At 37.5% G+C, this 23670-nt stretch overlaps 1 protein-coding gene across 4 annotated transcripts in view; it reads left to right on the forward strand.

Annotated features, from left to right (window-relative positions):
• The window catches only part of DROSHA (drosha ribonuclease III), a 77382-nt gene that overhangs the window by 41047 nt on the left and 12665 nt on the right, over window positions 1–23670 (forward strand). For all 4 annotated transcript variants that reach the window (XM_052781001.1, XM_052780983.1, XM_052780974.1 and 1 more), the window contains 10 exons: window positions 4344–4451; window positions 6856–6994; window positions 7673–7733; window positions 9672–9731; window positions 11731–11830; window positions 14602–14704; window positions 17157–17227; window positions 18308–18352; window positions 21377–21534; window positions 22391–22496. In XM_052781001.1, the coding sequence (XP_052636961.1) occupies window positions 4344–4451; window positions 6856–6994; window positions 7673–7733; window positions 9672–9731; window positions 11731–11830; window positions 14602–14704; window positions 17157–17227; window positions 18308–18352; window positions 21377–21534; window positions 22391–22496 (951 nt within the window). The remainder of the gene's footprint in view (window positions 1–4343; window positions 4452–6855; window positions 6995–7672; window positions 7734–9671; window positions 9732–11730; window positions 11831–14601; window positions 14705–17156; window positions 17228–18307; window positions 18353–21376; window positions 21535–22390; window positions 22497–23670) is intronic.

Genomic DNA, 23670 nt, shown 5'->3' on the forward strand with positions numbered 1-23670 from the left:
TTTTTAAAAAAACAAATTTTGCAGTGAAGCATGAAGAAATATCTTTTTACTTGAAAGAAAGAAAAAAAAAAAAAGCACCACAACTAACTTTTGGATTAAAACAGGTGACCCTCAGTAGAAAGATATGTTTCAGATACTCTGTTTCATATGTATGGCATCTCCAAGGTACGGATCTCTGCCAGATGCTATTCTGAAGCAGCTGACAGCCACCAGCTTTGTGATATGATAAAAATAATGCAATTTTAATATAATAATGTATTAGTAAAATTCAAGTAGTTATAACAGCCAAATAAATTTACTAGGGTATAATTGCATCATTCTTCTTTTAGCTGTTGTTTTGGAGATGTTATTTAATAATTAACAGGCTTATAATTTAATATTAACTTAACAGTATGAAGTATAAACTTTGGGTGTTGCTAGGCAAAGGTACAGGTAGAAATCCCGCTGTTATCTTAGAAGTCTGGTAAGGCCAAAGGGGAAATTCTAACAGGAGAGAAATGCTAATAACTAGAATTGCTTTTTTTCTGTCTGAAATGTTTCTTGTGATTCTACTATTGCTTCTGAAGTCAAAGAAAGAGAATAGTGGAACAGTATCTTCTCACATAGCTGAGGAAAATTACAGCCCTTTTTTAATTTTTTGTTGTGAACTGTATCTATTTTTACAGGTTAAGTAAACAGTGTAAATTTCTAATTTAGGAGCTTTGAAACAGTTCTGTGTTATAATTTCTGTGATTCATCTCTTAATGTCGTCTTGGATATTCCTGTTTTGTTTTGTTGTTGAAGGACAGCAAAACACCAAAGAATGATGAAAGTAAAGCTATTTCGCATTTTTGTGCCCACCTGCAGCCATAACATCTAAATCAGCCAGTTCTGGTGTGAAGGTCCTTTTGATTTGATTTCTTTGAGAGGCCAAGAGTAGGCAAACTGTATGTCTGTAAAATGAAAGACTGCTGCTGTTGCTACATGCTTTTTCCCAGATTAAAGAGACTAAACCTAAATACGCATAAATCAACTCTGTGGGCAGAGCTAAAGTGCAGTGATTTAAAATTAATGCTTTTAAAAGCATTGCAGTTTAGAAGATTGAAACTCTTTTAAGTCACTCTGATAGCTTATAGTTGCTTTAAGTTCCACGTAGCAGTAATGACACTGGTCTTTGCAATCTCAGAAGTGAACTGCTTGGAGGGGGAGGAAAAAGGGTGAGTGAAATGTTCCAAAAATGTAAAATGGCTGTGTTCTGCCAGGCTCACTTAAAGTTATCCGGTAGATGAAGTGCACAACTTGGCACTAAGCTGGGCAGCACTTACTGTGCAGTCTGGCAGGATGGGGCCATGCTGAGAAGATACCTCCCCCTGCCCCCCCCCCCCCCCCCTTGCCTGTTTTGTTGCTGGTGTGCCCTCAACAGCTGTGTTAAGTGTTTAGGGTAAGGAGCGAAATGATGCATTTCAAAATATTTTAGCTCACCTGGTTCTTCTTAGTAGGTTCAGCTCAGGAGCATCTGCCACCCTGGGGGATAGTGGCACTAGCTGGGAGCACCCAAGAGATTCCTTGCCTTGCCATGCCAGCTGCAGCAGGAAAAGAACATGCATAGTTAACATAGTTACAATCATATATATTTAAAAACAAAAGAAGAAGTTACTTGTATGTTTATAACCAGATGCAAATACCAAAGTTGTGGGATAGCTCCTGTGGCCATATGGTTTCAGGAGACTTTCTTTTTAATCACTAGCCATTCTTTAGCCTAATACAATTTTTTAAAGCATATATTTTATTTTCTTATAAAGAGATAAATACATAAAACATCAGAAACATCAAATAGTTAAAATCCTACGCAACACGTTAACTGAATCAATCAAGTATTTAGTGCCATGAAAGCACCACTTTGTCAATATAACTGCAAGAGTCAAATTAAAGGCCTTCTGTGTGCTCCTAGGCAGATGTCAATTCTTTGTTCACTGCACCACAGCTGACAAAAATCTAAAACTGTATTTCAGCCCTCAAACTTGGGGCCACATGCATTGGTATAAAGAATATTAAACCTTGCTTGAGGGACTCTTTCTGCCTGGTGCAGTGGAACAGTCAGGCCGGGAAGCAGAGTTGTCCCATGAAACAAGTTTTAGGTTGTTTTTTCTTTTGTTTTTGTTTGGGTTTTTTTAATGAATTCCTTCTGTGAAGGAAGACATAGGAAGTACACCTGTACAGTTTATATGGAGATAAGAGGGGTGTTCTCCTAGCTTGTAAATTACCCTCAGAAAACTCTAAATGAGTGACATGGTAACAAAATAAAATTTCACTTATGCTTACTCAGTTTGCTTGGAGTTGTTTTGAATTTTTGTGCCATTCAGAGATCCAGAGAGTCTTTTTCTTTCTGTTAACTAGCTACTTCCATCTGCCGGAGAAGGACCTGGGGGTGTTGGTTGACAGCCAGATGAATATGAGCCGGCAGTGTGCCTAGGTGGCCAAGGCGGCTAATAGCATTGTGGCTTGTATCAGAAATAGTGTGGCCAGCAGGACTAGGGAAGTGATTGTCCCCCCATACTCAGCACCGGTGAGGCCGCACCTTGAATACTGTGTTCAGTTTTGGACCCCTCACTACAACACAGACATTGAGGTGCCGGAGCGTGTCCAGAGAAGGGCAGCAAAGCTGGGAAAGGGTCTACAACACAAGCCTTACTAGGAGCAGCTGAGGGACCTGGGGTTGTTTACTCTGCAGAAAAGGAGACTGAGGGGAGACCTTATCGCTCCCTACAACTACCTGAAAGGAGGTTGTAGCAAGGTGGGTGTCAATCTCTTCTCCCAAGTAACAAGCAATAGGACAAAAGGAAATGGCCTCAAGTTGCACCAGGGGAGGTTTAGATTGGATACTAGGAAAAATTTCTTCACCCAAAGGGTTGTCAGGCACTGACTGGAACAGGCTGCCCAGGGAAGTGGTGGAGTCACCATCCCTGGAGGTATTTAAAAGACATGTAGATGTGGCATTTAGGGACACAGTTTAGTGGTGGAGTTGGCCGTGTTAAGGGTTGGACTCCATGATCTTAAGAGTCTTTTCCAACCTAAATGATGCTATGATTGCCTTCCAGCTATGTGTTCAGTTCTCAAGAATTTCACAGTCTTACTTAAATGGAAAGTATTGCCATTGGTTATTCTTAATTTCTCAATCTTTTAACATTCACCTGTTTGTATTTTCTGCTGTTCTTTCTTTAATGACATGCAGAAATCCATAACATCATTTATTCTGTAAATTATACATCATCTGCTTTGTATGCTTTTTTCTTGCATCTCTCCAAACTGTATACTCATCTTCTGTAATCATACACATTCCTCTTTCTGAAATTAATAGTGACAGCCCTCAGATTTTGATTCCCTTAAAACACGTCATTCTTTTGCATATATTCATGTCATGTCACTAATAGGAATGATTAGAAGAACTGAAATTTGATATCAGTGTCACAGAAATGGTCACATGCATAAAATTCTTTAAATACATTTCTCATGTAGCTCTTACTTTTTACTCTTATGCAAGATTTTTGACGTTGATATCATACTTGCTGTACTACTTTACTGATAAACTGTACTACTTGCTTATTTCAAGCTAGATCCATCCAAAGTCAATATTAGTGTAGAATTCCCTCTTTAAAACACCGAAAGAGGGAGAGTTTTGGTTTTGCAACATAATTAGTTAAATTTTTATTGACATTTTCCCTAACAGAAAAACATTATCTGTTTCCTAGATGATCAAACAGCAACCTTTCTGATATTTTTTAGCACATTAAGCCAGGTTATGCCAGACTACAGCATTTCAAAAAGCCCCTAATTCTTCCTCAGAAGGAAATAAAGCAAGGCACTAATAACTGTGCCTGAAAATCAAGTAGCTACTGTTGTTTGCGGAAAACTGATTAAAGTGGTATAAAGTGGTTCTTCCCTAATGTTATGAGGCAGAGGGGAAATGCTCTTTCTTCATCTTTGGTACTAATGTAAAACTGCAGGGTGTTAAATGAGAAGGTACAAACGTATAGCATCATATTCAGTCACAGCTTACTGAAATTTGATGTTACTGGTGACCAGACATTTTTTACCTCATTCAAAATACTGAAGTAGAAGACTGGTTTTATGTATTTATTTATTTAGTCTGAGTGGGGCTGTGGTTATGCAGATGGACAAATATGATTTAAGTGCTCTGATGATGAAGGTTGGGAAAATATGATTTTTTTTTTTTTTCTCATTTAAACCAAAACAGTAAAACTCAGTGTTGTGACAAACGGAAGGTGTTTGTATTTATAGCTTAGTCAACTGAGTACTCTGTACACTGAAGTTGAATGCTTTTCCTTATTGCAATTGTTTTTTAGCATGCAATGATGCTTCCTGTCCTTACTCACCATGTCCGCTACCATCAGTGTCTGATGCATTTGGACAAATTGATAGGCTACACTTTTCGAGATAGGTGCTTGCTGCAGGTAAGATATGAAAAAAATTAACTACTTGCTGGTTTGTCTTCCTAATATTATTGAGTTTATCCATAATCCTGCCTGCTGTACAAACTTGAGAAATGCACTGCATTGCCACAGCTTAGACGTACTTGATTACTTGCACTGCAGATCTTTCAGAAGTTTCGGTTATCCCGAGAGACTTGTAAATAGAGACATCTATTGTGCCTGTAGACACACACCTACCTTTGCTCTAGTGGTAGGTCTGTATTTGCTTGTAATGTGTAGAAAGACAAAGATACGCTTACTGAAAAGACTGTCGGGTACATTACTCATTATTTCCATCTAAGTTCTTTTTTTTAGGTATTTGTGAAGAATACAGTGTTATTCTGTAGATGACCGTACACGCCTTTGTTCTTCCTTTTATAGTCTGTTGTTCAAAAAAAGAATAACTTAAGTGTTGCCTTTTTATTTTGCATTTATAGCTAGTGAAAAGGAATTGGCAAACTTCTGTTCGGCTCTTGATTTCTACAAGTACATGAGGAAATTTTTGCATTTACAAACAGGGGCAGGAACTGGAGAGGAGAATTTCTTATTTTGTTCTAAATGCATCCATGTTGCATAACCAGTCATTTATGTAAGTGCATATTTGGAATTGATCAGCTCCAGAAGGCTGACTCTTGGCATAGTGGCCCTTTTCCCCTTACGTTTTTTCTGAAGTTACTGAAAGGAAATGGAGACTTCTGTTCAGGATTTCCCTCTGAAATAAGCATCATCTCCCTCCTCTGACTGGGGCTGAGAAAGGTGAATTTTCTTCAAGTTCAAAACATGCAGTTTCTGTATTTGTATGGAGACTTTACTCCTGAACTACTTTAAGCTTATGAGGAAATCTTTTCTCACAGTTTCTCTGTTTTCTAGAAGTTGGTTCCAGGGCTAGTCCTACTGAAAGTTACATTAAACATTTTGCATCTTGTAGGATTTAGTTGTTTGCAGGCTGCCTTAGTTTTAATATGAAAGATAAAAATGCAGTGATGGAAATCTTCAAAATGTTGAGACCAAACACGCAAACCAAAAAGCAAATTGCAATCAAAAAGGGGAGAAAGCATGAAATCAAGTGTGTCAGCATTAGTCAAATTAATGTTTAGTTACAACAAAAGTACTTTTAAATGCTTGATCCCTATGCAAATTTATTTAAAACCTACAAACTTGTTCCAGAAGAGAAAGAGCTTTTTAAAAATGTATATAGTACCAATCACCTACTTAAGCATAGGCGATATTAGATGTGTAATTTTGCACCTGTTTCATCATGATGTATTTTTTTTAAAGTGCAGTCTGGGCAAGAAAGATTACACTAATTTAACTATTCAGAGAAGTTGTCATGTGTCATCCAGTTCAGATGGAGCAGAAGCTGAGAATGTGCAATTATGACAAACTTACTAATATTAGCGAGGAATTAAAAAGGACTTGGAGAAAGTTCTTGTTGTTGATTAAATGTAATTTTACTCTCTAATTAAAATAAAAACTTCTTTAAGTCTTGTGTTTGGAAAGTTACAGACAATGTTTGAATGAACTACTGGAATGTCTTTGCTTATAGCCTGCAGCACCAGTCCTGCAGGTGTTTAAGTAGTAACTTTCTGCAGCTTGAATTTGCCAACGTGTCTTTTGTTTTATATACAAGGTGTGTGTACACGTACATTTATACATGCCTAATATTTTTAGGTGTGTCTGTGTAAAGAAGGAGAAAATGTGTGGGTCTGCAGGATGGAGTCATAAAAGCTAGCTGTAGTTCTATTTACTGCTGCCATTTTTGTAGTGGTGGTGTCAGCAGCAGAGTAAGCTTTTGATGATGCTAGATGCCATTGCTGTTCAATTCCAATTGAAGAGTGGCCCTGTATAGTCAAGATGGAAAGATTTCTTCTGTAAATAACCAGAGATAATCCACTTGTTTGTTTTTTTGAAGTAGGAAAGTTTTATATTTAAATAACCTAAATCAAATATGTGAATGGTTGAGAAGGTCTTTTAGTTGTTCATATTTTTAATATGAATGTTTGTGCTGCAATGTTAGTGTGAATATATGTTTAAATAAGCAAATGTATCGAAATCAGTTCAGCAAAACTGGTAAACAAAACTCTTAGGGCAAATTGACAGTTCATGCTTTTTCTCTTCTAAACTAATTTTTCTTTAAAGAAAAAAAAACCTGTTGAAAGTTAATTAGTTAAACTGATGATTGAGCATAAATGTTCTTTCTGACATCTGAAATAGTACCTCCTACATTTAAATTGCTGGAACCAAGCTACTAATTGATGATGTCACTTTATAGCCTTTCTTCAAACTAAAAAATAACAATTATTAGCTACCAGTCTAAGATTTTTTTTTTCCTTATATTTGTGAAAATACATCTAAGACTTTTTTTCCTGTATGTGCTACTTTATAGCTTGCCATGACTCATCCAAGCCATCACTTAAACTTTGGAATGAATCCAGATCATGCCAGAAATTCCTTATCCAACTGTGGGATTCGACAGCCAAAGTATGGAGATAGAAAAGTTCACCATATGCACATGAGAAAAAAAGGTATGCTGTTTGTTACACCACTACCATTTTTCTCTCACTGAACACTTAATCAGTAATAAAAACCTTTTGTCCGTTATTATTTCGTTGGCCATTGTTCTTCTGAGAGCTTCCTTCAGTGGAGGACTTCAATGGTTATACACAGACACCAGTGAGATCTTTCTAAAAGACTGGATTTTGCAAATTAATCAACAAGTAGGGAGCTGAGAAAGAGCAAGGATAATAAGTGGGAGGATGTATTTTCTTTGATCTTTGGCAAGTATTGTTTCCTTAATTTGCTGCTCAATATGGTGAGCAAAGTGGAGGATATTTTGTAAAAATGTCTTATTAATGTGAAAATATGTGGTCTGTCTGCTGCAGAATATTCCTTACCCCTTAAAAGTATATTCAGCTGTAATGAAGTAAATTGTTTATGTAATGTTTGGGATGTCTTTTTCATACAAAGGTGGTATTTTAATCAGGGTGTCTGAATGCAAAAATATGATAGTATTGTAATGAGACTGCGATCAGTTAGGCGGAGAGCACCTGTAAGGATTATACTTGCTCTAAGTAAACCCTGGAAATAACAGGATGATCTTGTGGACAGCAACTACAAAGTAACATTTTGAGTAATTATTTTCTAAGTCTATTCAAATTGAAATAGTGGTTGTTTATTTAATAGTGTGTTGTTTATATTTCTAGGGATAAACACCCTGATAAATATTATGTCTCGTTTGGGACAGGATGATCCAGCTCCTTCCAGGTAGGGAAAATAATTGTTTGCAAGTAGGAAAGTTGTTGCAGAGGGAGATATTTAATAGAAACAACCAACTTACTGTCAGCAACAGCTTTTGCAAATAGTTGAAATGAAAAGTCATTTTCAATTCACTTTTATATTATGAAGATGTGCTGAACCTCCATTAGCAGTGACATAGTAAATGTTTGGTCATGCAAGCAGAAAACTCCTGAGGAAGGTTTTAACAGATAATTCTATCATTTTTGTTTATTCTTGAAATGAGGAGGACTAAAAGGCTACCTTTTTGCTTTCTGCCAAATAAAATAAGATTTGTTGTTATTGTTATCATTGCTATAAATTGGACACTCCATCACGTTTCCTCACAGTAGTACCTTCCTGACATGGCACCTTGTTAACATGAGTGTGATACTGAACGTGGACTTTGCTGATTTACTGGTCCAATTTAAAGATATGCAAAACCGATTAATGTTGTAATGTAATAATCCTTAAATGACCACTAAGAATTCTGTCCAAATAAATAATGTTTAAGATGTGGTTTATAGCCACAGGCACCATATTTAGCCAAAGTGAATAAACAAAGCTCATAGGGCTAATGCAAGAAACAGTTGCATGTGAAATCTCCTAAATGTGTGAACTAGAGGGCAGAGTGTATTTTAGTGTATAACTAGTGCTATAACTGGGCCTTTTAAGAGTCATCATTTTGGAGGAAGCTCGGGAATGGGAGAAGTTGAATTCTGAATAAATTATTGTTGCAGTGTTCCCCAAGTGCTGTTTCAGCTAGACCATGCCCTTTTCTTTGAGAGTCAGCCTCAAGCTTATTTCAGCCCTCTATAAGATAATGTGAGATAAGGCTAAATTGCATTAATTCTCACAAAATAACACACAAATATAAGATCCCACTTCTGAGAGATCTGTGTTTTCTATGTTGCTACACAGAGGAGTTGTAGTTTTGCTCACACTTTATTGTTTTACACAGCAGAGGTACTTGAATTCTTTCAGCCCATAACAAAGGCCTGCTATTTCAGAAATTAGAGTAACTGTATAATTGCTGGGGGAGTACAAATTACGATAAAAGCTGTCAGACATTAGAGAAGGATCTTCCGGATGAAAAAAAAACCCTCTGTGGCAATGGCCTTGATTCTGTTACAATCATGTGTGAAGTCAAAATGGTGCTACTTACATGCTTTGATGTGTAGAGCAGAAATTTGTATATATTCAAAGACAAACTCACGTCCTTCTTTGGCTGCTGTGTCCTGTTAGTCCTTTGTTACAGAGAGAGAGCTTGGAGGAAATGAAACTTTATGCAAAACAAAGGAAAATCAGGAGCAGTGATAGAAGAAAAGGAAAACACAGGAAATATAAGATTCTACTAGCTTAATGGCATGCTTGAATGCATCATCTTGTACAGCCATTTTTTCTTTTGAGCTTCAAGAAAGTTACAGAAAACAGGGCATTTAAAGGTGCTATGAAAAATGAAAGTACTTAACTCCGTTGTAGCTCTGCCATACCAACGAATCTGTTGCAGAGTCGTCATACCCTGCTGGTGTTGATATTAATTACGTACATTTCCCTAGTTGCATGCACAACACTGAAGACAGGCTGTTTGTTTCAGTCTCCTGGTGCTGTCTGATGGACAAAGAAACCCGACCTCAGTGCCAATCAATGGTACTGTTTCCTTTCTCCATTTATTAAGCTCTGACAGTAGCTCAGAATGGTACATCTGAAAATTTCAAAGGTGGTGGTGTCAGTCCTGAGTTTCAAGATTCAGGTAGTTGTTATTCTGTTTTAGAAACGAGTGTAACCCAGAGAGGGTGGGGGAGGCTGCAAAAATGTCTATCATGGCTGATTAGCAATCAAGTCTGATTTGTTCTGTTTTAATTGTATTGTGTAAATAACCAACATTTGTTACTTAGATGATAGTAAACCTTAAAATGCCTTTTTCAGGATTAACCACAACGAGCGTTTAGAATTTCTGGGAGATGCTGTGGTGGAGTTCTTAACAAGGTAAATGGGGAATTCTTCAACAGTCCTCACCTTTGTATGTTACTGTCATACTGTTGGGCTTATTAAGCTTTGCAGTGTCTACTTTATGACTGTGTATGTTTGCAGTCCTGCCTGATACTTAGAGCTGCACATCTGCACGCAGCTCTCTTGAAAATTCCTTCAGTACTGATGGTACAACAAGGAAGATTACAAAATGAAAAGCTAGAGTTTCTGTTTCATGGAGTGCAATTTCAAGTTGATTGGGGTTAGAGATTATTCAGCTACAGACAAGTTGAACTTTGTACCCTTTTTTTAAAGGAAGGGTATTTTTCTTAGCATGCCATTTTGTTTCCATGAGTTCTTTCTAGTTGCAAGTGAAAAGCATTTATTCGTAATATTGAATATGTTGCAATTCTTATATTTCCAGTTATTAGGGCTGTAGCTTCCGTAATGTCTGTATGTAAATAAAATAGTTGAGCACAAATGTAATTTATTTAGAAGTAATAACAAAAAAACGTGATTCATCAAAAATTGTTCCAGTTTTGGTCTGCTTTGAGTATACTGAAATCAGTGAAGAATACAGTGATATTATTGGTTACCTCCATTGGCCTCTCTTACCTGAGTTACTAGAGGCAGGCAGTTGCACAAAGTAAAGATTATAATCCATTTTCAGCTGTTTTGTTCTACTGTTTTTAATAGGGGAGTAGTCTTGTTTACTGTAAAGCTTCTCTTTAAGCAAGTTTGTTATATGAATAACAAAACTGCCCTTATATCTCCATTCTACTAGCCGTTAGCTACTCAGTATTAAAAGCTATTTGTCTATAAAGGTCTTCAGTGCCCTTAAAACCCATGGCCTTTTCTCTCGTACAACAGTACAGGCTGATAAGATGGACGACTTGCTGATTAAAATGTCTTACATTTTTCATTGTCATTGTTCATCAACCATCAGTTGACTTTCTGAGCTAACTTTTGTCTCGAGTCAGAAAAAACCTGAGCTACATTTCTGTTCAATAGAGCATGTAAGCATCTATTTAAGTCTGAATTTTTTTTCTAACTCTCTTGACTTCAGGTCTCTGCTTTTGTGAATTATGATGCTTGATTAGATTTAGATTGCTCTAAGTTTTGTAGCAATTTTTGTCCTTAAATAATCCTGCATCCATCTGCACTTTTCTCTTTGTGTACTGGGTTAATAAAATATTTTAATAATTAGTGCCATCCACTGCTTTATTTGTGGGATGTTGAAAACCCTCTCTGTATTAACTGTATTAACTTCTCTGTATTAATTTCTTTCTGACATGGGTTAGGTAGTCATATATGAAGATATTCAGAATCATTTATCTGTTACTCAGATCTTGGTTGGATCACTGAATTACTTTTTTTGTTTTGTTTCTGTTCTATGAAGTATCTTACTTGCATGATAACAAATATCATTAAAGGCAGTAGAAAGCCTATAATTTTTACTCTTTTTTTTTTTTTCTGTGGTATTAATGACTTCACATATTTGATAAATACAGGTTGTTGAGTTCTGTTCTTTGGCTCCATTAGCACCTGCTAAAGTGCTGTAAGAAACTTGTAAAACAAATACCCTGAGTGGTGGTCCAGCCTGCATCAGTAGTATCATCTTAAAGCACTGCGTACCTGCGGCACAGTTTCTCAAGGCTGATGGTTCCCTTGTGCTTTATTCCTCAGCATCCTCTAGGTGTCAACCTTGCTGAACCCACTGCTGCTGATAACCTTCAGATGATGGAACTGCATGTCACTGCAGGGATTTAGAGATTATGTGCTGCCCAGTAGAGAAACGGCACTCTTCCTCCCCTGCTGCCAATGCTATCCAGTCAAATATTATTGAGCATTGTTTTAATGTTTGTTTCTTTACCTTACTTCAAGCTGAGTTGCCACCTTGGGAAGGGACCTGTGTTAGCAGCTAGGATCTGAGGGAAAGGCACAGTTCCCTAGAGACACATGTGCTTCATTTTTAACCAAATGCTGACAGCATCCGATTTGATTTTTGTTTTGCCAGTGTCCACTTGTACTACCTGTTTCCCACTTTGGAGGAAGGAGGATTAGCAACGTACCGCACTGCTATTGTACAGAACCAACACCTGGCCATGTTGGCTAAGGTACAGTTTTATACATCTCTGTATTTGACACCCATAGGTAGGGTACTATTAGCGCGTGGACTGTTTGTTGAGGGATCTGCCTGCTTTGAACATCAGTGTCTTTACTGTGTTTTGTGTACAAGATTTGGGATACAGGAACTCTTTTCAATTTGAAAGTAGATTTTAAAGATGAAGTAGGACTTAGTGTTTTCTCCAAACCATGTTTTTAGGAGGAGCAATTTTTGCAGGCAGAAGGATAGGTTTTAGGATGCTTATGTTGAAGGTGTGTTTATATTTAGCTTTAAATTGCACAGGTAATGAAGTGGGTAGTAGAAATTTAGTGAAGAAAAAGAAACAAACTGGTTGTTTATAAAAGGACTTCCTGATAGAGTACATGGGGAAAACATGGCAGCAGGTGGTACAGAAAGGGGGGGTGGGGGGTGGGGGGAGATAATTTTGTCTGCTCCCTAACCTACACAGTCATTTTCAGATTCACTGTGAAAGACAAATATGTTAAAAAGGCTTTTGGTGAAAAGCTGTATTATCTCATGGGAAAAATTGAGATGCCTCTGAATTTTATTTCATTTAATTCTGTGAATGACAGAGCTTTTCTACATGATACTGGGGCGTGGGAATATGATACAGAAAGTTGATTAAGTCTCTATTCATAGATAATTTGGTATTCCCTTATACTTGATTTTGCTAGCATGTTTTTTAAAAAAGTCTGAGACTTACTGATGTAATGTATTAAGCTGTGCATGCACGCATGCGTGCAAACATGTCCCCTGTGTACTGCTGATAGTTTTCAAGTGCTCTTTTAATCTTCTCTGTTCATATTCACGCAGTAATTTAAACAAGCATATCCAGTCTTGAGATTTTGGCAAAAACTGCGTGATTTCCAACATGTCATCTTTTTGCTCATTTCTCAGGAGAGGCATAGGGTAGGCAGTGAACACAATAATTTTTCTCTAAAGCTTTCTTTAATGATTTACATAAGCATGAATTGATTGAAATGTTTCAAATCAGGGGTTTTTTTATAAATATGGTATTGAACTGCCTGACATTTGAATTCGTGTTACTATTTTAACACCTGCATCAGGAAAGTTCATATATTTTTAATGTCTGCTCATAGTGTTTATCATTGTACATGGACAATTTAAAAAAAAATTATTGCAACATTTTTTAAACTGTATTTATTTATATTAGATAAAACTGTAAATATTAGATATCTGTACATTCCTGATTTCCCAACTTACCCTTCTTTCCTCTCGTATATCTTATACAATATTCCTGGTTTCATCCCCTTTAATTATCCCCTGCAGTGTCATGTTGCATTCAGTTTATTTACTCAATGTAATTCACAGCTCATCAATTTCTCTCGTGTGTGTGGAATGCTGTTTTAATTGAGGATCAAACAATAAATTTCTGTAGCTTCTAAGGGACATTGTAGCAGAAATTGTAAAAATAATCTGAAACATGTTGTGATCAACAAATGAGAAGCAAAACACATGCAAAAAAAGCTGAATGCAAGCTCCGAAAATGAAGATAAGCCATTGGAGGTGGGGGAGACACACCAACACCCAAACAACACCTGTTAACATGAACAAATGACAATAAACTGTAAGAAGTTTAAATTCGATATAAAACAATTGATGTTCCACTTTTAATGTTGACTCTAATGAGTGCTCCTGCACTTTATGAAGTGCAATGGAACATTGTAACTGGTAATTCCCTGTGTTCTGGAGCAGCGAATAGGCTCTCATTCATTGAAAATGGAAGACTCCTTTTTTTGAATTGAAATGTGTCTAAACCACGCACCTCAAACAACTTAGTCTCCACTTTTACCTCTTAAATATACTCCAGGAGGATGAAGTTGAAAGTTAATGAAAAATTAGTCAGTAGAAACTTACACTCAGTTGGGAAGAACCTGTTCTCATCCAAACTTTGCAAGATGCACAAATCTATTCTTTAAAAATCTCAATAATGGGTTTGTGTCAAAAAGATGAATATGTAAAGAGAATCTAGTAGCTCTTGCCTGCATTTCTATAGCAGAATTATCATATGTTATATAAGATATCTGACTCACTACCTGAGATTCTGACTGACAAGCAGAACTGTGGTTTAGGCAACAGATGAATGTTAATGATGCACGTTTGAAAGGATAAAGAAAGCTAGGTGGCACTGTGGGTTAAAATATCAGTCTCCTGCTTGCAGTGCCCAGAGACTTTTGTTACTGCCACCTGTTGGCACTCTTAGAGGAAGAAGACAGATGTTCAATGGATTGTGTCTACCAGAGTCCCTGTTCCTCATGGTTCTACTTTATCTTCTTCTTATAGGCAAAATCTTTTCCTCAGTGTTAACTTCCCTCCCTTTGAATGTTCCTTTGGCATTTCTGAAGGCAAATCACATGAGGGCAAACTACCAGCAAGAAACACAGCATGTTGCACCATCCAGCCGGTATCAGGCTATTTTTCTGTCACACCCTCAGCCCTCCTCTTCAACTCATTCCTAAATCTCACTAGTAACATGTTCTGATCTGGCTTCCCTTGACAATTTGGTTTGATAATTCCTAGCTTTCCCATGCTATCACACTCTAGTTGTTTGCCTCTGATAAACAAATATGAAGTCTTCTAATTTTAGCATATGTCTGAACTGAAACTATGGAGAAAAGCTTTAAAGTTCCCTCAGACCCAGTTGCCGCATAATAATAGTGTAATTGAACTCTAGTGACTAGAACTGGTACTCTTGTACTTCTAAAGCCATGGTTTTAACTCTTTGCACATATTCTGCAGAAGCTGGAACTAGATCGATTTATGCTTTATGCTCATGGTCCAGACCTTTGCAGGGAATCGGATCTCCGCCATGCCATGGCCAACTGCTTTGAAGCCCTAATAGGTAAAGTGTGTGTATTCGTGTGTGCAGACAGTTAAGTTTTAATATGTCTACGTGCCATGTTGACTGTGATGGAGGAGACATGGGTCTGTGTTGAGTAGTGTTAGTAAGGGTAGGCGATAGTAAAGCTTCTTAAATCTTCCTTACCTCTTCCCATCTCCTGCACATATGCTGCATGTATCACATGAGTGTGCAGTATTACAAAGAAAATCTCATCTGTATCCTGCCATTTCACACCATTGTGGTGTAGCGCTTCTGTCCATCACCGCAGAACTCCACCTCTCCTGCACCACCATGGCCTGCCACCTGCAGTCATCTGGGGGGAGTAGTTCAGTCACCATGGCCTGGCAGGGAAAGTACAAGTTTGCTGCTTCCAATAGTACTTGCAGAGGCCTGCAAAATGTGGAGTCGCGTTTCAGCCCTGAATTTTAAACGCTGCAGCTTGCTTTCTGAATGCACCAGGCACTCCCAACCAAGTCACCAGCCTGCTTCCTCTGTGCCCTGCTAACCTTCTGCTATGAATTAAACATGACATTTGCTAAGTAAATATATTTTTGGCTTTGTATTTTCCTTACAAATAAAAAGCATGGTAATATGCCATGGCTGGTGTAATGAACCTACCAAAACCCTCTAGCTGAGGATGAAGGGGAGTTGTGTCAAATTTGCTGTTGGGCACTAAGATGCTGATTAGTGACTGGCTGCACTAGTCGATAAATTTATGTTGGAGAAGAAATCAGGACTGCCTGACCACGGTGACCAAATAAGCAGGAAGGCGGAAATCTTATCTGTTACATCCACACGAGCTCTATTTTAAATAGCATGTTTTATAAAACTTCACTTGTTTGAATACACAAAGCAAGCTAAATCTCACTGATTTGGCTTCATATTAATCCAAATGTACTGTACATGATATTAGCTATGGGAATGGTTTAGCCCTGATCCAGGTCTTTACATGCTACACAAGCTCCTAAAGCATTTTGTCCTGCTTTGAAAAATAGATCATAGTTGGCTTAGTTGTCAGCAGTTCTGTGCATTCTGCCTTGGGCCAAATTGCATTTCATCTTATCAAGAAATAAGAGTTTTCTTTAACTCTATTTTGCTTTCCGTGAGTGCTTTGATCTTTAATTTAAAAATAAAAAAACAAACAGAAAAGGAACACTAGATATGTATCTGTGGCTTTGTTCATATATTTCAGCTTGTCTAGGATGTAATGATGAGGATGATTTGGCAAGCATTGTGATTTGCTAAGAGAGCAGGCTTGCTGTTTAACCTCCAATACAAAGTGGTTCACAAAGTTAATTGAGCAATAAGATTTTGTCAGGGCCATAGCTAAAATCTGGGAGCTTGTTAAGGGACTATAAAAGTATATGTGGGGTCTGGAGCTCCTACTTGAGAACCTTTCTAAAAGTCTGGTGCTTCTTCCCTGTGATGAAAATAATAACCAAAAGTATAAGCAGGCTGCCTAGGACCTGTTTGAAATTCTGTGCTCTCATAATATGCCTCTAGCAAGATAGTCTTACAAACCTCCAAACTGTTCTCCAAAGAGTCCAAAGAAAGTAGTTGACCTAGAGAGGAATTAAAAGGAAAGAGAGAGGGAAAGACACAGCAAGGCAAACCATGTTCTCCCTGTATGTGGGAACATTGACTTCCTTTCTCTGTGTTCTTCATGTGGCTGTGTATTCCCTTTGCTTTTATATGGATGTGCTTACAAGAACTAGTTTGAGGTTTTTAGAAGCCCTCCTGTAAATAGTATCAAAGGACAAAATGTTGATACTGAATTTATAAAGTGCCTGTGCAGATACAGAGTGTATATGGTACACCCAAACAATATAATATGCTAGCACAAGTTTTGCAGAGGTTGTTACTAAAGGGCATGTGGAGGGCTAGTGAGGGCTGTATATGCAGTTTGGGGGGGAAGTATCATAATCTCCAGAAACTGAGAGATGCAGAGGTGCAGTTTCCAGTTCAGACAATGTATTATTGTGATACTGGGGAGACATTGAGGTTTGGAATAGTCCTGATACATCATTTATATGCCAAATGTAATGTTGTTGAAAGTACAGAATAAATGACAATTATTTGCTAACTATTGAAATGTATTTCATGGCTTTCATTATCTATGTATATGGTATAGTTAGCTGTTGACTGGAAACTACTTTTAGAAATAGATTGCTTCTGGTCTAATTTGTTTAAACTTTGCTCTTTAGGTGTATCATTTTCTATCACTGATTTAACTATTTCAGGTTTTTCTGTGCATTTTATGACCATTGATTTATTTTGGTGTTTAACATGCTTTAAATTTCTTAGAAAATTAGGTATTACTACAGAAAGCATGCTTTTAAAAAATAAATGTATTGGACATGAAGAAGGCAGAGATCTTTGACTTCCCTGTGCTTAGTAATTTTCTAAGTATTAATGCATTATTGACCATTGACGTATTGGTCCTTTCATATAGGAGCTGTTTATCTAGAGGGGAGCCTAGAAGAAGCAAAACAATTATTTGGACGTTTACTTTTCAATGACAAGGTATTTATGTATTTATATAATTTGATTTCCATTTTAAAAATAACTGAAGACATGCTTTCTTGTCCATTTTTTTACTTGAGAATCACAAATGAACAGGAATACACCTGTTGTACTTAGTTCCTGGAAACTGAATGTAGCATAGCATGTTTAGGACAGCAAGCTGCACTGGTTCAGGCAAAAAAATTACGGTGTTTCCTCAGGTGTGCTGTTGGTTGGTTGGCTCAGGTAGGGAAGGGCGGGTGGCGTGGGAAACATGCAGACTTCCATTCAAAGTGCTGCTCTTAACAACAGAGATGGGTGCTGTGGATCCAGGCAGCATGCTTTGGGGAAATGATGCACATGTAGAATGACTATTCCTGTTTCATCAGTTAAATCATCCCACCCCTAAAAGTTGTAAACATATCTTTGAAAAAAATACAGGGGATTTCATCCAGCATTTACCCAATTGCATAACTGAAGTCTGATCCATTCTTGCATACTGTGTCTTACATCACTGTTAGTTGGAATTTTTCCCATATAATGCCTAAGGAAAGTAACCTGCAACAATACACGTGGCAGTGGTGAGGGCATGAATTATACAGTATTCTCCTTCTTGAAAGTCTCCGAGTCTGTGAAATGACAAAGCTTATTAGAAATAAAAGTATTGCGAAGCCTGTCGTAACTCAGTGTTTTTGCTGCTCAGTGCCTGTAGTGAAGAAAACCTATATGAAATAGAAGAAAATAAGTGTTCATTTTTTTCTTTAGTCTTTGCCTTTGGTGAAATCAAACTTGCTATTGAGGAGTACTTGCAAATAAAGTTAGTCCTGAGGCTTAAACAAATCTTTTTCTTCCTTTAACCACTTTTTATTTGGTTCAAGGATTTTTCCACCTCTTTGACACAAGCTAATTGGGAGAACTACAGGCAGTTTGAACAGCAAATACACGATTTTAAAAATTAGTTTGCCAGCACTATTGAATTTGCAATAAGCAGAGTCAGCATCTGAAATAGTTCAGTATTTCAAGTAATGACATTTTATTTAGTACTGTGGAATTTGTTAAATGACTCCCTTGAGCATTAAAGGCATCTCTCAATGTTTGCAGGACCTGCGGGATGTATGGCTTAATTATCCACTACACCCATTGCAAGTAAGTGTATCCCTTTCTGTAATAAATTTCACAGCTCTGTTTTACTTTCAGGGATGTTTTCATTGGTTTTCATTGTAATGACATCTCAGAAAAAAGTAGCCAAAGGAGTATATATATTTGCCTTTGTGTTTGCTTTTGGGTTTGTTTTTTTTTCTTTTTTTTAATAAATAATGAGTCTTTGCCTCTCTGAGGATTAATCATTCACCTTTCCTTTGCTCATGTTTGATATATAACTGCGCTTATACGATAAATCTAGTGAGAGGTAACATTTTGGTGGCTTCTTGTTCATCTTCTCAAAGTTGGGGAAAAAGGGTATAAAAACAATTTATGTACCTATTTTGTTAACCTGAAATTAAGACTGAAACCTTAATAATAGGGAGGAATATTAGTTGAATGGAATAAGAGCGTGATGCTGATTTTCTGATTTTTTTGTGTGTGTGTGCAATGGTAACATGGTTGTTTTGGTGGTTCCAGTAGCTTTAATACCAAATAAACACTGGAATTATGAAGGTGTCTGAAGGCTAGTTTGTCCTCCATGTATTGAAGGATACAAGTTCATAAGTTGTTAGTTTACAAGGCTGGAGGTTGGGAGAATGGTTTCCCAGTCCTTGTTCCCTGACTGAATTCTAGGGGAGACCTAGAGCAAGTCACAGAGCCTCTCTGCACTGTAGCTCATCTTCACAGCAAACATGGTAGCATTTTCCAAGTGTGCGGGGGAGCTGCAAGAATAGCTGTATTCAAATTGTCATCCAGTCAGATAGTAAGGTTTTCAGGGTCATATGAACATCTGAGAGGTTTCTTTTGTCCATCCAAATCTCTGATGTTTTGTGCAGTTGGTTTGACTCCTTTGAAACTTTTTGTGAGCACACCCTCCCAGCAGAAGGTCACTTTAAGGTCTCCATCTGAAATGTCTCATATATTTGTATGGATTTTGTAATGGGTACATAGACAAAATCTTCAGCAACAAATCAGTGCACATGAAGTGTTTTTATGACCAACTCTCTGTGAGTGTAAGTAGAAAAGAGTCTTAATGGGAAGATAAACTTTTGAGATTCAGCACCAGCTATCCTGCATGGTGGCACAAACTTCCAAGAAAATTCTTCTTACTCTAGATTTCTTTCTTTTCTCTTACTTTATTTTATTTTAACCTTTTTATCTCTGCTTGCACAAAGAAGGCTTGAACTCTGCTTAGAGATTGGAGACAGTCAGTGTATGCAGCTTATCGTTTCTTGCTACTACCTTGTGTGATGAAAATTTATTTTCTTCCATGTCCCAGAAGCCATCCTCGCTCTCTGCTTGCCAGTAGGGGAAACACAGGCTTCTCAGGTTAGCCTGTAGGCACAGCTAGCCTGAAAAATGGCATTTTAAAAATTATTAAAATTTCACCATAACAATATGACAAATGAGATGCCAATTTAAAAAAAAAAAAAAAAAAAGCTCTGCGTAAGATATACAGAACTGAAGGGCTGTAACCCTGTTATTTGGCAGTAGTCAAGTCAGTAGAAATAGTGATGAAAAAAATAATTAGTGGTCACCTGGATAAATGTGGTCTCTTTAGAAAGAGTCAAAATGTAAAGACAAGTCCTCCCTCACAAATGAGTAACAGATTTTTAGAGGAGACAAAAACACATGTGATTATGCACATGATACTGTCTGCTGGGTTTCCTAACAGGCTGTTGGAAAGGCACTCAAAAAAGGCTTATAAAAATGTGTTAAAAAAAAAAAGGGGGAATTAAAAAAACCCCAAGCAACCCCAGTGCATAATGTCAGTCCTTACAAGATTTAAAGGAATGGCTGAAACATAAGAAATGGAGAACAGGAGTGAAATGATCACATCTTACAAGGGATGGAGACCACTGGCAGATTTCCCTGGGGATCTTTGCTGAAATACAGGCTGTTCGCATCAACAGCTTAGGGATGAGGATGAGCAGTGAGGTGGCAGTTTGTTGACAATACCAAATTATTCAGGGTAGCAGGGACAACAGCAGGCTGAAGAATTGCAGTCTGATTGTGAGAATGCGAGGGTGACTAACTATGGAGTAAAAAAGCAGATAAAATTCTGTGTAGATAAATATAAAGGCCTGTGCATGAGGAAGCAAAAAGCAGTCTCAGCTCCACATGCAGCTGAGCTCCAAACTGACCATTATCACCCAAGCATGGGATTTTGGTGCTGGGATATGTAGTTCCATGAAAATGTCAGCTGAAAGCTCAGTAGTGTTTAAGGAAAAAGACAAACTGAATGTAATCAATTAATAGAAGAGAGACAAGGCAAAAAGCTAAAAAAAAATCTTAATGCCACTTTAAAAAATGGTGGCTATTCTTACTTTTCCTTCAGGTATCCTCATCTGGATGATTCTTCCTTTAAGGCATTGCTATACAAGAGAGATGCCCGGAGTGGCTGGAGAAAATGCTTAAGCCATTTCCCAGCTCCAGAAAGCCATTTAACAGTATCACCACATCAAGGACATCAGACAAGAAACTGATAAGAAAAGATGCTGACCCAAAGTGATAGTTTTAATTTTCTTGTGTTATTGTGCCCTTTTGAATTTCGTATACTAAGTATTTGTTCTTGATTTTTTGATACTGAAGGAGAGTAGGAGAAATAGATTTGCGGTTTGTCTCATCTTGACATGCTGTCAGTCTGCTAGTCCTATTCTAATAATTTTTTAATCTGTTGCTCAGTTGCAAACAATGTGATAATATTAGAAAACTCCGCCACGTACAATTGTATGTTTTATGAAAATAAGTAGTCCATGCTACCCACATGTAGAGACAGGACCATATAAGCAATGTGTTATAAGTGCCTCAACTGTTAAAAAAGCATACATCAGAGCTCACATCTTCTTTGAGTGGTAATTATCCAAGACAAAAAGCCAGAGGAAACATGGTTTTCTCAGTTCAGCTGTCCAGAGAACGACTTGTTTACTGTATTCTTTGCCCTTGGTTTACAGAAGGCTTGCTCTTCTCTGAGAAGTTCTGCAACGGTGTCTGTATGTCATTATTTGCACTTCATTTTATTTACAGCTGCAGGAGTCCAATACTGACAGGCAACTCATTGAGACCTCTCCAGTTCTTCAAAAGCTTACAGAGTTTGAGGAGGCAATTGGAGTCATCTTTACTCATGTTCGGCTTCTAGCACGTGCGTTCACTCTGAGGACAGTAGGCTTTAACCATCTGACTCTGTGAGTACACAGCAAGAGTCCTCATGTAGCTCTGTTGGTCCTTCTGTTAGTATCCCAGATTGCTTTATTTGTAAACAAACTCTAGATGTTATATCTGTTCTCCAGAAGAGAATAGGGTAGCTATGTTCGCAAGTCTGCCTGGCTCAGTATCCTGTCTCTGACAGTAGTCAGTAGTGGATATCTTGGGAAAGACTATAGAAGATGTTAGAGCCATCCCGGTGGTTCTTCTGAGCTTCCTGCATCATTGATATTTGCACATCACTCCTGAGACAGTAGCAAAACATACTTGGAATCGCATTTGGGCAGAGGAAAGAAGTAAAATCGTGCTCTTTGGTCCAAATGCAGCCCTTGTGTTCTGTGGTGTGTGGAGCTGCCAGGCCCTGTTTTAAAGCAGACAGTAGAACCATACCAGTGGTTACAGAGTCCAGGATCTCCCATGAGTTTAAACCCTGATCCTTTTATTTCTTGTGAATGGACAGACCTTTTTCTCTATTGAAGTTGTTGCATTCATTAGTTCATTTTCTTGTAAGAAGTTGCAGGGAGAGACCTTATCCCATTACAAACTTGATGTCAACTGCTATTCTCCTTCCATTAGTCCCAGATCTGTGATCTAATAATTGTGTTTATATGTAGCTGCCCTGATTTGCTTTCTCCCTGAATGTTGGTGTTACAACAGTAATGAACTGTGTTTTCATCTCACCTGGTTAACACTGGAAAATTGTCTTAAATGTGTTTGGAAATGAGCGAGGCTCACTTTCAGATCACTCTTTATTTTAATTTGTGTGTGCGTGCTGGTTTTTTTTTTTTCCTTCCTCAGTGCTTATTGATTTTGCTCCATTGATGTCTCATTTTTCAGAGGCCACAACCAGAGGATGGAATTCCTGGGTGACTCCATAATGCAGTTGGTAGCCACAGAGTATTTATTCATACATTTCCCCGATCATCATGAAGGGCACTTAACGGTAAGACTGCCATCAATCATGCTCTCCGGAAGAGCAAGAGTGGGATGGAGACTGAAATTATGGGAGCAGCTAGTGAATTATTCTGGATTTGATTAATAAAAGAAGCCTCAGCAACCCCTGCTCTTTAATAAGGCTTTGTTAATTTTAAGTCATGAGCACTGCAATGAATAGGAAATGGTGATTTATGAGCTCAGTGCAATAATTTTTGTTCTGTCTGTGAAATGGATCAATAATTTTAAGGATGTCAGTGATGAAATTGAGAGATAAGACTAGTTCTTGTTTAAAGATGGGTGTCTTAAACCATTTATTTAAATAGGCACATCACATGACTTTTTTTTATTCATGACTTCCAGTCTGTTGAACCTGCAACCAGGCAGGGTTATGCTTCCTGATAAGTTTTTTAAATTTATTTTAGTCTGGTTTTCCTGTTGTCTTCAGTCTGGAGCTCCTGTGGTAGCTTTTGAATTTAATTTTACTGTTGTTATAGTCATCTGTTGTTGATTACTGTAGCCTTTCAGCTTCTCTTACCTGGGCTCTGAACAACCTAGTTTGGGGATCTTTCAGCAATTTACGGTACTTTAAACATAGGGTGGTAGTATATGTAGTTTTCCTGATTCATTTAGTACTGCAACTAGGCAGCTGTGGCTTTGTGAGGATAAATTTTCTTAGACTTACTAAATTTTTCTTAGTTTTCAAGTCTTGAGTAGAATGAAAAAGCAATACATGTATCAGGAATATGAATCGAGTCTTCTAGTTAAAATTAGGAAGTAGCACTGTAAGTTTCTTAGCCACTTGGAGTGGTTTTCTCAAATCAATAAAGGGATAGCAATGCTAAGTTTCTAGCAGGCAATGTGTTTTCAAGAATATACTTCTTGGGTCTTTTGGGCTAAAGCTGCTTACAAGAAAATAAGTACATGCTCTGACTAAAAGTAATTTTAATTTTTCTTCATCAGTTCTTAAGCTTCATTTACATTCGTATGGATTCTTCTGCACCATTCAGGAGACAGAGTAGATAAAGCCTGAACTTTTGAAGTAAAAGTTAAAAGGGGAAGAGACTTTTAATGTTCTTCATAGAAACAATAACATAAGGCAGAAATCCAAGACTTGTGGGTTTTTCTGCTTTGTAGGTGACTTTTAAGAATGTAGGCATCAGTGTTGTTACAGTAAGATAAAT

The sequence above is a fragment of the Harpia harpyja genome, chromosome 1, assembly GCF_026419915.1.
Source record: "Harpia harpyja isolate bHarHar1 chromosome 1, bHarHar1 primary haplotype, whole genome shotgun sequence".
NCBI classification, from domain to species: Eukaryota; Metazoa; Chordata; class Aves; order Accipitriformes; family Accipitridae; genus Harpia; species Harpia harpyja.